This window comes from Petaurus breviceps, unplaced genomic scaffold (assembly GCF_028583685.1).
Source record: "Petaurus breviceps papuanus isolate PSGF00001 unplaced genomic scaffold, PetGlider_PUasm1.0 81, whole genome shotgun sequence".
Classification (NCBI taxonomy): domain Eukaryota; kingdom Metazoa; phylum Chordata; class Mammalia; order Diprotodontia; family Petauridae; genus Petaurus; species Petaurus breviceps.
Window position 1 is genome coordinate 1077079 of NW_027186546.1, and position 17477 is coordinate 1094555.

General features: G+C 34.7%; 1 protein-coding gene across 1 annotated transcript in view; it reads left to right on the forward strand.

Moving 5' to 3' along the window:
* Window positions 1-17477, forward strand: part of LOC138176103 (ethanolamine kinase 1) — a 76931-nt gene that overhangs the window by 48107 nt on the left and 11347 nt on the right. The window contains exons 5-6 of the mRNA XM_069106849.1: window positions 10884-10967; window positions 12882-13042. Of these exons, the coding sequence (XP_068962950.1) occupies window positions 10884-10967; window positions 12882-13042 (245 nt within the window). The remainder of the gene's footprint in view (window positions 1-10883; window positions 10968-12881; window positions 13043-17477) is intronic.

The following is a 17477-nucleotide window of genomic DNA, read 5'->3' on the forward strand; positions in this document are numbered from 1 at the left end:
GTCTTATCTTTTAAATTTAGTGCAAGGCCTGTTAACACATACTTTACATAGTATAATTTAAATTAAGGGGACTTCATCTTACATTTGAAGTGGAAACTCAGCTTTATATTTAATTACAAGTTAACCGAAAAAAGTATTTGTTTCTAAATAGAGGTTTGTTTTTTAACCTTCCCATATATTTATTTTCCAAGTTTCTTGTGCTGCATATTTTTTCCACAGAACAAACTTAAAAAAAATCAAGTATAATTGTGAACTAAAAAATCGTAATACTTTTTCTTACGTACTAAAATGTTTTTCTGTCTTTTTAAACACCGTCTTATCCCTGTTTCCTTGGCAAATAATACTAAAACATTCATATTTTTAAAAAGTTACCTTTAGGAATCCCTCTGAAGGAGTATACTTAAATCTTTGCCTTTAGGAAAGATTTTAGGATTGGTGGCTTGAGACCATTTTTCTCTTCCACAAGCAAAAGACTCTAGATTAATACTTTTGCTTACTTACTGTTTTATATAACAGTAAAGCTTCCAGAATACAATTAGCAACAGAACTTTATTTAAACATTTTCAAATTAATTTCCACCTCCCCTGCTTTACAAAAGTTGCCCCTTAAACTGACTGAGTACCTTATAGCATTCTTAGTTTTTTGTTCTGCTATGTGATAAATTTATAGATTAACATTAAGAAAGTAGTAGCTGTGAGATCAGTGAAAACAATTATTAAGCACCTAGTTTGTGCCAGGTAATATGTAAGACTGTGGGCATTAAAAAAGACAAAAATTATAGAGTAGCCCTGACCCTCAAGGAATTTATTAGGAGGAAACAGCATATACATAAGTAAATACAAAACATATGCAAAACAATTACCAAATACTTTTAGTGGATTGGGAGAGTGGTAACAAAATGGGGTGGAGGGTGGGGGGTGGTGCAGGGATGAGCTGGAGGAGAGAGAACACAAAAGGTTTCCATTAGAAAATGATCTTGATCTAAGCCTTGAATGAATTCAGCCTTGGTGAAATGGGAAATCATTCTAGACATGAGGGATACTCTATGCAAAAGCATGTGAGACAGAAAATGGAATGTTGGATACAGGGTATTGTCAGTAGGTTACTGTAGCTGTTAGAGTGTGTTAAGGGAAATAATGAAAAATGTGTCAATAGAGATAGGTTGGAGGAAGATTGTGAAGAGCTTAGACAAATAGGAGTTTGGAGACACAAGGGCAGAAGAGGAAGTTCTCTTATATTCTCAGTAAAAGATAGAGAGGTCCTCATGGTCCAGATTGGGGGAAGGAATTGTGTGAGAGACTCGGGGAAGTTTTAGATAGTTACTGCAGTGAGTGGGATAGAGAATCAATTAGAAAGGAATGAAAAGACTGCTTTGCTGTAATGAAGGTCCTGCTGAGGTTCAGTAACAAATTTTAGTGGACCTAGACAGCTTGGTGGCATGGTTTCCTCTAGTTGTTTAGTAGCATGTAAGGAAGAGCATCAGATGTGGATCATTTTGCAGGGTATGAGCATTGATAGGTTGGAGGGGTTAAAGGATTTGAAGATAGAGAATAGTATTGATTTGAACTGGTGAACTATTTTTTAAAACTGGGGGGTCCCGACCTACAGTTTAAGAAGCACTGAAGGGGTCCTGAGTTGAAAAAGTTTAACAAGCCCTGAACTGTAGGGTCAGGGTTGGGAAGTGGAGGAAGAGAAATTAGCCACAGTGAAGATTAAAAACAGGTTTTGGGCTGGGTGGAGAACCTACAGCCTTGAGGCCACATGTGGCCCTCTAGGTCCTTATGTGCAGCCCTTTGACTGAATGCAAACTTCACAGAGTAAATTCCCTTAATAAAAGGATTTGTTCTGTAAAACTTGGACTCAGTCAAAAGGCTACACCCTAGGACCTAGAGGGTCACATGTGGTCTTGAGGCTTCAAGTTTCCCACCCCTGGTTTAGGGAGTAGGGAGGCAGAGAAAGATATGAAATAAAGTTATGATCTGACAACAGAATTACAGACTTTATGGTTAGAAGTGGAACACTTGAGGGTGGTGGTGAGATCAAGCAGCTTACTATCCTAATGTGTTAGTGAGGTGGAGTGGAGGAGTATGATGTCATGGATATTGGTGAGATAGAGGAGCTTAAGAGATTATGATGTTTGTGAGAACATGAATATATATGTTGAATTTTTCTAGTATAAGAAAAGAAAGTGGGGATAGAGATGAAGACTGAGCCAGGGTCTGAATGCTTTTAGAAAGAAGGGAATGGTGACTTGGCATTGGTAAATAATTGCTATCCGGTAGACTTGGCTCTGCCCTCAAGTAGTGGGCTAGACTAGGGTGTGGCCCTCAGGATAAGTACAATAATAGTTTGCAGTTATATAAAGTTTTTAAGGTTTACAAAACACCTTTTTCACATATAGACCCTGTAGCACAGATCATATATTATTATCGTTACCAGATTGTAGTTGGGGAACTATTAGGGCACTTTACTAAAGTTGTTTGTGGGGCAGCATCAGAGCCAGAACTCCAAGTCTTTTGACTTTGAGTCCTGTGTTCTTTCTGCTAAATCACACTATCTTGATCTCTCCTAGGCATGAAGATTGAGCTTAAATTAGAGTGGTTAAAGTGGTATGATGAAAAAGAGAACCAATAAGGAAGTGCTTTTTGCTAGGGAGTACAAAGACATAAGTGAAGTAGTTCTTTCAAGGAATTTAACATTATGTTGGAGGAGACAACATCTGCCAATAGAAATACAGGTACAAAATAATGATGACGTTTTGGAAGTGTGGGAGGCACTCAGCTAGGGAGGGGAGAATCAGAAAAGATGATCTTGGAGGTAGGATTATTTTAAGATTGTAGCTGTAGAATTGTAAAGGATCTTAGAGGTCCTCAGATCCTACTTTTTATTTTATAGATGAGGAAACTAAGGCCCACAGAGGCCAAGTGACTTGTCCAATATCACATAGGCAAATAAGGGACAGTTAGGATTCAGGGCCAAATACTCTAATACTAAATCCAGTGCCACACTGCCTCCCAAGTTTTTGTAGAACTTGGCAACTGTTTGGATTTGTGGTATGGGTTCTCAGGAGAAGAAATAATCAAAAGGTGACTTTGAAGCTTCTAGTTTGGGTGGCAGTTTTAACAGTAGAGAAGTTGGGGTTTAAGAGAAAGAAGAGTTTAAAGCAGTCAGTTAAAATAAATACAAGGTAGGAGTTCAAATTAGAGATTGATGAGTCTCCTGCATTGATTGAAAAAAAAAACATTTGAGTGGATGAGATTGAAGAGATTTTAGCTAGAGAAGGAAAGAGAGGGCCAATGACAGAATCTTATGAGTGCATTGACAGTGAATCAGTGTTGGGAAGAAGAGAGCCTATAAAAGTATCAGTCAGGATAGAAAGGAGGAAAACCTGGAGAATATAGAGTATTGGAAGCTGAGGATAGAGACTCAGGATTAACACTTGTCAGGTGCTTTAGACAAAGTTAAAAATGATGAGTAATGAAAATTGACCATTTGATTTGATAAAAGGGGATCTTTTTTCCCTCCTTTGGAGAACATATTTTCAGTAGATTGATAATAAGAGATTTCAAGTTTTAAGATTTGGTTGACTTGCCCCCAAAGACTTGTGCAAGTCATTAGTAAATGATATTTTCTTCCTTGAAAAGGTAAGATAGGTACACTTGCCAAATAATAGTTAGAATTTGATAATGTACTCCATCCTTAAGATTATCCATTTGTTATTATGATAAATTAAAGAATGATATAAATACAAAATAAATGAGATGCCATATTGGTCTAAATATATTGCCATTTCTGTTTTGTATAAAATCAAAATTATGGCCTATAATTTAATTCAACAAATATTTATTAAGTACCTACAGTGTAGCAAGCACTGTGTTAAGTACTGGGAATACAAAGATAAAAATGGAAATAGTTCCTGACTTCAAGGACCTTACATTCTAGTAGGAAAAACATGCATGCATATAGTTTGTATTTTATTCCAAAGCTTCTTGAGTAGGAAGTAATGTGGTTGGCTCTTGAGAGACAGTCAGCATGGCATATAGTGATGGCAAATTATTGGACTTGGAGTCAGGAAAGCCTAGATTCAAACCTTGCATTGGTTACTCATCCTGATTCTAGGTATTTAACTTCTTAACCTTTGTTTCCTGTTCTGTAAAATGGTGATAACCCAACCCCTTCAGACCATGATGAGACTTATATATACACATTTTATGTGTATGTGTTCGTATATTAGAGCTTTTGTGAACATTAAATTATATATAATATAATATATAAATATATAATATAAATTATGTAAATATAAATTTATATAAATATATAATACATAAATAATAGATAATTTAAAATCATTACTGTTTAGGGTGTACTGATCTTATTTTTCCTTTTTTATGAGATAATTACCGTAGGTACAAGTTTAGATCACATTTGGAAGTAGCCTATATTTAGACCAATATGATCATTTTGTTTATTGTCTTCCTCATTTATTCTGGAACTAGTTTTCCAAGTACTGAACCTTCTAGACTCACACTATGCCACTGTAGTAAATATCTTTGTTTCTCAACCTTTCCTTACTTCCTGATAATACTAAGTTGAGTTTATATTGTTTGAATACTAAGTAGTTTAGCCTTTTAACAACTCTGAGATGATGTATATAAGAGCATTCTCTTTGCTTTATAGGTTGAGTGAGGATTAAAGTAAAAGAGTCTGCTCCTTAATGCCAGTGTTTCATTGTTCAAGTCACTTATTTTTGTTGGGCCTCAATTTTCTGATCTGTAAAATTATAAGAGGACATCTAAGGTTCCCTCTGGCTCTGAATCTATGCTTTTATGACTTTCTCAGGGTCACATAGATAGTAAATGAGGAAGACTGGGCTCAAACTCAGATTGTCTGGCTCCCAATCCAGAGTTTTTTCCACTAAAAACATGTTTCCCTTCAGGATCCCGGTCGGCGATTATGGATTAATCTTTTGGGATGTTGCTGTCATCTGTCAATATTTTGTCAGAGTGACCTCTGGTGGCTTCTGATATCATTAGTAGAAGATCCAGAAACCTTACATTAAAAAAAAAATTTGCCTCAAATTTTACTTGTTGAAAGACAGTAACATGTCTAGTTAATGAAGATCAGATCAAAGATCTTTAATTTCCATTCAAACCACCAAACATTTATGAAGCACAAGACACTTGTGCTAGGACAATATAGGTGAAAAAAAGAAAAAATTGTTTGGAAAGGAAAGATCATGTTCACATGTTTCTGGGTTTTAACAATGTATATAGAAAATGGAGATGATGCTCGTTGAGTAATTCGCTTTTCCTGGTTACAAGTCTAATTCTTAGCATTCTTGTTTATGTTGAAATTACTATTCCTGTCTTCATTTACCAAAACTTAAAAAAAAACATCTTAATGTAAAGAACCATCTTTTGTAGAAACATAGTGATTTTATTTTTACTGTAGTTATTCTTTATTTTTGGTAACCCACATTTCACAGTTGCTCCGAAGATGAGAATCCCAGTAAGATTCCAGAATAGCTATTCAGCATCAAACAGAAAAAGACATAGTATCAGTCTTGTACTTAAAACTCTGCAGACTAATCCTAGTGAGAAATGAATCAAAACAAAGAAAGATACAATGCTATTGTTGTATTTAAAATCTAGTGAAATGAGCCCCTAGAGTTATAAATGTGTCTCCCCAGAATATCCTGTTTATTTCTACTTCACTAACAAATCAGGCTTATTATAATTGAACAATCAATTGAAGTTTGAAATATGTAATTACCAGCTTTTTAAACTATCCTTTTATTTTTAGTAGCCAGGAAACATTCCTGTTGCACATTTCCTGTTCAGAATTGTTTCCAAATCGCCATACTATAGGATATGGCCTCCATATGCTTTATATGTAAGGAAATTGAAGTAATTAACTAACAAGGTACTATGATTTGAATTTTTTTCTCATTAATCTCTGTATACCCTTCCTCCCCTCTCCTATACATTCCTAAGCAGCTTAACACCTTTCCCTTTTTAAGACTTCTGAGCAATCAGTTTTAGAATTTTAGAGTTGGAAGAAAGTTCAGAAGGTACATAGTCCAACCTCTGTTCGTGTCTTGAATCATGTCTACAACACTCCCCACAAGTTCTCACCTAGTTGTTTCTTGAAGATGACCTCTAGTGGTAGAAAAATAATTATTTCTTAAAGTAACCAATTCCATTTTTGTATTAAGCTGTTTGGAATACTTAGATTGAGCTAAAATTTGCCTTCCTATAACGCCCTTTTATTTCTTCCCTGTAGTGGAATGCCTTCACCTGACAACTGATTCATATATTTGAATACTGTTTTCATATACGGTCCCCTGCCCTACTCCCAAGTTCCTTCAGCAAGTCATATTGCTTACCTGTGTCTGTAAATGCTTCTGAGTTTTCCTTAAAATGTTTTGCTTGTAGATATAATACCTTATATGTTTTGTGGCCATGCAGTGAAACCATCATTTCTCTTGTATGGAACAACTCAGTTTGAGATGATATTAGGTTATTTGTGTGACTCATTAAACTTACATTTCAGTAGAACTCCTAGTATCTTTTAACATGAACTGCTTTATAATTATATCCCCTTTCCCCATACTTGTGCAGTTTGATTTTTGAACCTAAATTCTGGATGCAAAGACTGGGTGATCACTTTTCAGTTATGTTATAGATAGGCTTATTTTTTCAGGTATAGATTGGACTGAGTGTCCACTAAATTTTTTTTTAAGTCAGAAATTGTTTTCACATAGCTGCTTCATTAAGTTTTACCTTGTTAGTTTAAGCCTACAATTCTCCTGAGTCTATCCTAAATTTTAAATGACTATCAGTTCTGTGCTAAAGTATTCATAATACTTCTTCTTACCTTGGTCCTCTACTGGCTTATTTTTTCTTATGTCTGGGAGGAAGCCTGAAACCATATCGAATAAATTACACATAAACTTAGTAAATAAAGGGTTATAATTAATGGCCAAATTCTGATTTTATTATCCTTAAAATTCTTCTGTGTTTTAAAATGAAATAATATTCTTAGAGCAATTGAATTGAGTTTTCCTGAGTTTTTAACAGGTTATACAAAACAGTAGATACAGTATAATAAAAAAATAACATTAAGAATTAATAGCCCTGGGGCAGCTAGATGGTGCCGGGAATAGAGTACCAGTCCTGGAGTCAGCAGGACCTGAGTTCAGATCCAGCCTCAGGCACTTAACACTTACTAGCCATGTGACCTTGGTCAGGTCACTTAACCCCAATTGCCCTGCCTTTCTCCCCCTCAAACAAACAAAAAAATTAGTAGTCTTTTGTTAGGACCATTTTGTGGGACAATCTCAAAATGTTTGGCCATGTTATATAGACTAATAATTATTAGCTTACTAACAAAATGATGTACAAATTCCAAAAGGATAGGTATTTTCTACTGAAATTTTAGAAATATGAAGGATGTTGAATTTTTGAAGAAGTAAAACTCCAATACAACTTGTTACATTGGGAGTACGTTTCCAATACAGTACTCTGATTTTCTGGCACATGAAACAAGGGAAGTAGACATCTTTAATCTTAAGCTGTTGCAAAAGATTAAATTTAAAGTTGAGTTCCACTTGAAGTTGTGACAGTTTGAAAAAGAAGATGGTTAATGCGGACTTTTTTCTTTAATTTTTTTTCCTTTTAAGCTTTGTGTCTTGTAAAATGTGAGTTTGCCAAATTTTCTTCATCTGCTACAGATTAGGTATGCCATTGTTGCTGCCATGTGGCGGCGTACACCGTGCTTCTTAAACGCACTGACTGGAGGTTTATCGCATCACTTGTTCACATGCACGGAGCCTGGTAACAGCCTCATCTGTATCTTGTTAGCTTCATTTTCTTATTTTTTATTGCATTAATTATAAACAATATAGCATTTAAAATAAAGGCTAATTGTAATGAATTAATGCCACTACAACAAGTCTATGCTAAAACTTTCGTATCAAAATAGATTTTAACTTTTATTTAAATTATCTATGTTTTTATTAAGTTGTGTCCACTGTGGAAGCAGGGGTTGTTTTTTTTTACCTGCCATTTTTAACTTTACATGCCAAATTTCCAGTACACATATGAAATTGTTTTTGTTAGTTAATTCACTTGTGGCAAAATTAAACATCAGGAATGGGCTGTGTATTTTTATTGGCATGAAACAGTTAAATTAACTCTAGAATTTCTAGAGTCTGTGTTTTGAAAGCTAAAGCAATCAACAGCTGCATAGAAAATAACATTTATTTTACCTGTTGATTCAATTTCATGATAAAACTTGCCTTTACTTATTGGGATTATGAAATACTGGAGTTAAAAGGTACTTTGATTTTGTTTAGTTGCTTTAATACAAACAGGTTTAATTTAAACCATTATAGGCAGCTAAATCATGATCCTCTCTTCCCCAACCTTTTTTTTTTTTAAAGATAATAATAGCTCACATTCATTTCTCTACTTTATGTCGTATAAAGTATTATCCTCACAACAATTCTGTGAAGTAGGGCAATAAAAGTTAATATTTATGTCATTGTGGTGTAGTTGGAAAAGCACTAGATTTGGAGTCTGTAAAACCTGGATTTGAATCCTAGTTCTGCCATTTACTAGCTATGTGGTTTTGGGCAGGTCATTTAATCTCTTTGAGACCCAGTTTCCTCCTTTGTAAAATGGAATATGTGCAGTGCCTACTTCACAGGGTCGTTATTAGGATCAAATGATATGCAAACCATAAAGTACTATTGCTGTTATTAAGTAACATTCTCTACATATTATAGATGAGGAAATTTAGGCTCAAAGAAATTAAGTAATTTTGTCCAAAGTCTCACAACTCTCTTATGTGTCATAGGCAGGACTTAGATACAGGTCTTCTAACTTCAAGTCCTTTGTTCTTTTCACTATACTGTATTGATCTCATATTTTTAGGAAAAGAGATTTGTTAAATTTACTTTGCTCACCCACTCTCTTTTTTATCAGAAAAATTGCTGAAGAGAGTATATATTTAATATGGATTGTGATGATAGTGTAGATTACTCTCAAGAGTTAGCATTTGAATTTAGACTTCACTATTGCTTAAAAATAAGGTCACAATTTCTGTATTAAGTGCATTTGAATTAAATTTTTTTCTGCTTTTGTTTAAAGGACTACCATCTGCCTTGAATCTTTTCGTCATACCATTTCTGCTTCTCTGGTTGGCTTTGATAAGAGAGGCTTCACAGCATTAAACACAAATCTCTAACAAGACAATACAGTTCAAGATTTGCTAAATCTATTGCTATTTGGAAAATGCCAGTGAATGGTTTGTGTCAGTGTAGCTTGACTGTTTTGATTAAATTGTCAAACTGTTGGCTGATTTTTTTTTTTGATCTGGCCTTAAGTAGCCTTTTGTGGGCTCCCTGTATCTTTCAGTATTGAAAAATAAAATTTCTAATTAGGAGCTTAGTATCTTTTTGAGTTCTATATGGAGACCATAATGAAATATGTAGGACTAAATATTATTTTGTACATTAATAGCTAACTTTTGTAAAGATCTTGTGCCACAAGTTTAAATATTGGGGAATACTGCACTGGTTAACACACCTACATATATATTCTTAAAACTGCATAACTGTAAGATCACTTCAATAAATATAACGTAGATTTATTAGAAATGAATGATACCCAAGTCATTCATGTTCAAGTAGGAAATTACTAAGGGATTCTTAGCTACCTCTAGATCAAAATCTTAATAGAAATAAAATACATATCTTTTAACATATCACCCTGTTTTAACTATCATAAAGCTTTGTGACTTAGGAAGTTATTGTGGTACAGTGAAAAGAACACTGAATTTGGAGTCATAGTAACTGAGTTCCAACCATAGTTCTGTTTTGTACCACCTCTGTGACTTTGGACAAGTCACTTGACCTCTTTGGCCCTCATTTTCCTTATATGTAAAATGAATGAAGGAGTTGGACTATCTGATCTTTAAGGTCCTATAGATCTAAATCAATGATGCTTTAATCCCTTAGAGCTACTGGTTAGATCTGTTGTAGGGAGGACATAGTTTAAAAATTGTTACATACAAATCTATAATTGAAGCCAGTAGAGAGGTAGTGTGGCATGGTACATAAAATACTGAAGTTGAGGACAAGAAGATAAGGGAATCAAATCCCACCTCTTATCTTTAGAAGCTGTGTGTTACCCATGGAAAGCCCATATAACCTTTGAGCCCCAGAAGAATGTCTATGTCCATAAGTAAGGTATTTGCTGTGATGGTCAGCAAGATTTACATAATAGAAATTCCTACACCATTAAAATCACAAGTCCTTGAGTTATGGATGTAATCAGAGCCAGAAGAGTTTTAGAATAATTTGAAAAATATTTTCCTTCAGAAATGACTCTTGAACTTTTTAGTATTAAATTTGTTCACTAAATTCATTTTTTAGTTATTAGATTAAGTTACATTAAAAAATTATAAAGTCATTGATAGCTTTAAAGGATATCATTCCTAATAACGATATCCATGGAATTAAACATTCTGTCTAGAACTGCTCTTTGAAATATCTGATGCCCTCATGTGGTGAAAAATAATTCCTATTTTTGTTTAAACCTAGAGAATCATTTCATTCTGTTTATAGTTGAATTTCTTCTGACATAATTGAATGCTGATATTATTAACAAATACGCTGTTGACTAGAAAAGATAATTTAAAAGAATTTTAAAGCTCAGTGCCATAAAATTCACAGCCTTACCCTGGTATTGTCTCAGAGCTGCATGTAACTGAGCACAAACAATGAGACAGAAAGATTGGAGAATACTTAGGCACAAGTAGTATAGGGGTTTGTACCTCTTATATGTGACTTCTTATGTCTTTTTTTGTGTCTCACATAGGTGATGTGCAATTCATAGATTATGAATACTCTGGCTACAACTACCTGGCATACGATATTGGAAACCATTTCAATGAATTTGCAGGTAAGATCTGAATTTAACTTCCAAATCTATGGAGTCAGATTCTTCTGGAATAAAACCAGTGTCTAATAGACTGATGAAATAGTTTACTGACCTCAGAAAATAAGACATTTAGCATTTGATTAAAAGTAAAACATAAAACCAAAGGTTACACTTGAAGAGAGTAACAATTTTTTTTCCTGTATTTCCTTTAACCATCTGTTTGTATGTGTTTGCTTTTGTTTTGGGGTAATTGTAATAATAATGGTTGAAAATACAGCAGCCTCCTTTTTTAAAGGACTTAGTAAATTTACAATTATAAAGGATTACAACTTGGGGTGGCTAGGTGGTGCAGTGAGTAGAATGCCGGCTCTGGAGTCAGGAGGACCTGGGTTCGGATCCGGCCTCAGACACTTGACACATATACACAAAAACTAGCCATGTGACCTTGGGCAAGTCACTTAACCCCAATTGCCCTATCCTCCCCCCTCCAAAAAAAAAAAAGAAAGGAATACAACCTATTACTGTAAAGCACCTGAAGAAAATACTAGAATTTCACATTTATTTCTTATACCTATTGTGGGAAAATATTATAAATATAGCTTATTTCCACTATGAAGCTAAGTTTAGGAATTGAGTAAAATTTTAAAAACTGACAGGCATGACTTTTATATTAGAAAACCCTATCTCTAAAGGGACAAATGTTGAATCATCTCTTCAAGTATGCAAAAAACAGTTTTAGTGGTCTCAGGTTTGTGTACAAGAGGAAAAATTGCCCCTATTTCCTCAAATAAAAATACTTATTTTAAGACTTAAAGCATTTTGAAACAAGTATTGTTTTATTTTATTAAAAGTTTAAAAGATTCAAATGTTCTGCCAACAGTTTCTCCCAAATGAGTCATTTCTTTGAAAATAATTGACACTACCAGTGTGTTTATCAGCATTAATTTTTTTCTTTCTATTTTTTGGCAAGGCATTTGGGGCTAAGTGACTTACCCAGGGCCACACAGCTAAGCCCTGTCAAGTGTCTGAGGCTATATTTGAACTCACATTCTCCTGACTCCAAAGCCAATGCCCTACTGCACTACCTAACTACCCTCTGTCAGCATCAAACTTTTAACTCATGATGTGCGCCAGATGTGTTGATTTTTGTTAGCCTGTTAACAGTTTGGAAATCATCTAGGGAGAAATATAATCCCCTGAAAAATTTATTGGTGGCTTTCAACTTTCACTCGAATTCCTACCACCACATTTATTTACCTTCCCCATTTTCTAATATACTTAATAAATAGTTAGAGGCATAACCCATTACATGCCTTTTACAAATAGTATTGGAGTCTGGAGTAAGAGAGAGGTCATTCACAAATGAATTCACCTCACTGATGTCTAAATAAATGACATACATAGATGGTTAGCAGTACCATAAATTCAAAAAAGGGTAGAGATCACTGTAGACTTGACTGGTGGAATAGATGCCTTTGAAGAATATGAAGGATTTCAACAAAAGAGAATTTGTAAGAAGGCAATTCAGGCACAGTATAAATTATTACAATTTATTTTATTTTGTTTTGTTTTGTTTTGTTTTTTGCCTTTTGGAGGGCAGTTGGGGTTAAGTAACTTGCCCAAGGTTACATGGCTAGTTTTATTGTGTTAAGTGTCTGAGGTCGCATCCGAACTCAGGTCCTCCTGACTTCAGGTCCGGCGCTTTACTCACTGCACCACCTCGCTGCCCCAAATTACTACAATTTAAATGAGATATTTGAATAAATTTTCTAGCGTTTTACTAGTCACTAAATGCAACTTGATATTTGGTATCCTGATCAAGATCTGGTATTTTTTTTTTTTTATTTTTCTGAGGAAAAAGACGGGAACAAACTGTTAGGGTGGGCAGAATAAAATTTTCTTTTATCTTACATTATTTTTCCCTCCCCATTTTAGGTGTAAGTGATGTAGACTATAATCTCTATCCAGATAGAAAACTACAAGGTCAGTGGCTGAGATCTTACCTTGAAGCCTATAAGGAATATAAAGGATTTGGGACAGATGTTACAGAAAAGGAAGTAGAAGTACTATTTATTCAAGTCAATCAGTTTGCATTGGTAAGTTCAAATATAAATGGTTGCTAAAAATTCTTCTCACAATATAATTAATGGAATTTGTAAATGTTTTAATCTTTCCAGTAAATAATACAGTTAAGTCATTTTGAGTTGATATGCATTTTGTAAATAAGGAACTGATTCAGTGTACAAGCTGAAGTAATTGAAGGGATCAACCATTTCATGATTTCCCCCTTTTTCTGCAAAGGAATCTTATATGGATTAAATCTCAGTACTAATCTTTTTGTAGCAAAAATTTTAATATACCTGAAGAATACTTAGAATTAAGTTTATAGTTCATTTCCACAGTAATCATTACATTACATTTGATCTATCCCTTGGGTCATATATATGTTCATAGATTTAGAATTGAAAGAGACCTTAAAGGCCATCCTGTCTCATTTTACAAATGAGGAACTGGTTGTAATGATTTTGCCCTATAGAATCTCTAGAATGTTAGAGATAGAAGAAACTTTAGAGATCATCTAGTCCAAGCTCCCCCCCTTTTTTTAAACACATAGGGAAATTTAAATCCTGAGAAGTAGGTTCAGAGAGGTAATTAGTAGCAAAGAGAAAACAAGAACCCAGACCACTTGATTCCAAGTCCAGTGCTTTTTGTACCATAGCTCACTGCCTCCCTTTTATTTATAGTTCATAACATTTCAGCTATATTTGTCCTGTAACACTTTAATATATCACAATGTAACTTAAATCATCACAGGATAGATTTAATATCTTCATTTTGTAGAATGAAATATTAAGGTACTTGGTGTTTATAATTGAGTTGACTCATCTAGGTAGGAAAAAGAAATATGATTTCATGATTTATAAATCCAAAGTATTTCTGCTTGATATAGACCTGATTCTTTTCTCTCTTACTTTCCCTCTCCTGATTACAATCCTCTTTGGAGTTATAATAATCAGTGTTTACTTGATTCCAAGATAGCCCTTTCTTACTTATATAATAGTTCTGCCTTTATTTTATATTTTATACATCTAAATAATTTGAAATCAGTTTTCTTGAGGATACGACAAAGTTGATACAGCACCCACTAACTAATTTGACACACCCAAGGTGTCAGGAAATTACCTTGGGAAGCATCTGTCCATTGATTCTTAAAAGATTCATATTTTAATAACCTCTTTCCTTAGATCTGGTGTGATAGAAGATTAATGATGAGAATAGAAACAAAGGACATGTGGAAATCTCCATTTATTTTTGAGCTGAGTGGTTGACTGGTGACTAAGGAGACTTGTTGATTCCCCAGCTTTAGTTCTTGCTTTTAGAGATTGGAAGTATAGCTTTTCCTGATTTCTTCCACTTCTTAGCATAAATTGAGAGTAGATGAGGATAGGGTGAGATTGGGAAACATTTAAGTACATTTCCATGGGAACATAAGATTGTATGAAGAGGAAGTAGTATGAAATATAGGTACAAGAGTAGATTGTAGCCAGATTATGGAGAGCCTATAATGCTCAACTAGGGAGTTGGTATTTTGGCCTAAAGGTAGTCACTGAAGGCTTTTGAGAAAAGGAGTTATATAGTCATACTTGTGCTTTGGGAAGATTATTTTGACAGTTATCTGAAGGATGGATTAGAGAGGGTTGAGACTAGAAATAGAGAGACCAATTAAGAGACTTTCTATTATCTAAGAAAGAGTTGATGGTATGTCTTAACTAGGTTGTTAACAGTGTAAATATGAAGGGATGTTCTCAAATGAGAACTGCTGTCAAAGTAGAATCCGTAGGACTTGGTCAAAACTTGTGGGAGGAAAAAAGTTGGAGGTGGTAGAATGAAAAGTCAAAAATAAATATGTTAGATCTGTTTATGGTGTTCCCATCATTAGAATAGGGAAGTTGTTGCGGGGTGGAGAGTGATATTCATTTCCAGACTTTGTGAGCTTTGAAGTTTGATAGCTGGTGGAGTACTTAGGTGAATTCTCAGATTTGGAACTGGGGATAGGCTAAAGGTATGTACCTATGTAGACTTGTGGTACATCTTTGTAGAGATTGCTAAGTAGGAGAATACAGCAAGAGAAAGAAGAAGGAGTTGTGGTTCATCCCCAGTTAAGGAGTGAAAAGTTAAAGATGGATCAGCAGAGAGGACTCAAAAGAGTAGTCAGTCACATTGGGGTAGAAGTTGGAGAGCAGTGTCTTAAAAACAAAATGAGAATGAGATCTGTTTTATGTTGAAAAAAGGGCAAAAAAAAGACCCATAGTATTTGAAAAATAGGTCTTTGGGATGAAGCCACCCTTATAGAGGGTTGAGTGAATAACTGCTGAGGAATAGTATATTATCAGAGGTAGCACTGTGAAGGAAAGGTATTTGAGGGCAGTGGAGACCTGAGTTTATTTGTAGGTGGTAGAGAAGGAAGCTAGAGGGAGAGATTGAAGACTTGGCATGATTAACTGGAACATGACTCAGGAAGGGAGAGTATACTTAATTCAGAAGAAACGGGATAGGTAAAGAAGGGATTGGGGATGAAGTATATTAACAAGATATACTTATGTGTGGAAATCCAGGAACTAAAGGGGACAGTCTTCATAGAAAGCATTTGGGTGATCAGCAAAACACAAAAATAGAAATGATACTGTCATTGGATTATGTTTGTGGGAATCCTGGACAGAAAGTGGCAAAACCGTATAAGTTTGTAGAATGGGTCACATTCCTGGCATGGAGGCATATTATAATAGTGATAAAGATTTTGATTTCAATCCCAAAAGCTCTCTCTGCCTAACACAGAGCAGCTATTGACATTCCTTAATGATTTTATTTTTCGCAAGGTGGAGAAATCAACCAAGGGAATATATAAATCCAGTTTTATTAACAAGGGAGAACTTGTTATGGTACAGTAGAAAAGAACTGGATTTTTAGAGCCACAGGACTTGGGTTCAATTCCAGGCTTTGCCATCTGTGTAATCCTAAGCAGGTCACTTTTTGGCCTCAGTTTCTTCATCTCAAATCTGAGGCAGTTGGATTAGGTAACCTCTGAGGAATCTTCCACCTTTAAATCTCTGCGGGTTTGTAAATGATGGGAACGTTGTGGGAAAAGTGATAATTCCTTTAAAATGTGTTGATACAGAAAAGGTTAAGAAAGCTGAACATAGCTAACTAGCTATTCCAGAAGTATCTTCTAGATTTGATGCGAGATTTCAGAGAGTTCAGAGGAAGGTTAAAGGCAGTATTATATGACATAAAATGCTACAGGGGAAGACAGTGTAGAAAAGATAGAACCTTTCAGAAACTTCCTAAAGAAGTCTGACTTCACCTCTTGTCAGTCATTGAAATTGTTCTTTCCAGAGCCACCATCTTGTTTTGATGGCCAGACTTTTGAAGTCCCCAGATCTATTCTCTTCTTCAACTTGCTTGCTAATAATCCCTCATGCAAGGGAAAACTCAAGAGTTCCATGCTATTTGTATGGTGGATTGGTAGATTTAATTTACCTGGGTTTTAGCAAAGCATTTGACAAAAGACTTTCATGCTATTGTAGAGAAAAGATGGGTAGATTTGTACTAGATTATAGAATAATTAGATGAAGTTAGACCTGTTTGAATGTCTAACCAGAGAGTTTGTTGTTTGCTTTAAAGGGATCTCCAGTGGAATGGCTTAGTTATCTGTGATTGGCCCTTTGCTGTTGAGATTTTATTTTTTTAATCATGATTTGCCTGAAAGAAGATAGTGTCCTTATTGAATTTGCAAATTATGGAAAGCTAGAAGGTATTGCTGATAAGTTATGTGACAAAAGTAGGCTCTAACCAGAGATATTAGGCTAGATATTGGATAATAATGACATTTAATGGGAATAAATGTAAAGTCTTGGGTTCCAAAAATCAATTTTACATGTTACTACATGGAGGGAGGTGTAGTTTAATAGGAATTTATCTGAAAAATATCTAGGGTTTTTAAGACCTACGTTCTTACCATGAATCAGAAATGTAATATGGTAACCGAAAAAAAACCATATGATATAAGGCTCTATTAAGAAGAATAGGGTAAAGGTTAAGGAAGAGATAATCCCCCTGTACTCTGATCAGACCACAAAATGTTAAGTTCAGAACTGGTTGTCACATTTTAGGATAAGCTGGAGGGTATTCAATGGAGGGTCTTCAGAATTGTGAAAAACTTTTAGCGACTTGCCCATATAAATATCAGTTAAAGGAAATGTAAATGTTTAGCTTGGGAGACAGAAAGACTTGATTGGGGGGGGGCATCATAATTGTCTTCAAGTATTTGAAAGGACTATTATGCCAAAAGATTTTGTTTTGTTTGGCTTCAGAGGACAGATTTCCGAGCAGTAGGTGTAAGTTGCAAAGGGCCAAATTTAGGCAATGGAAGGAAAAGCTTCCTGATAATTCAAAAGTGGAATGAATTTTTTCAGTACGTTCTCCAGTTCCTTGAAGATTGTCAAGTAAAAGCGTGTTATATATGTTGGTAAA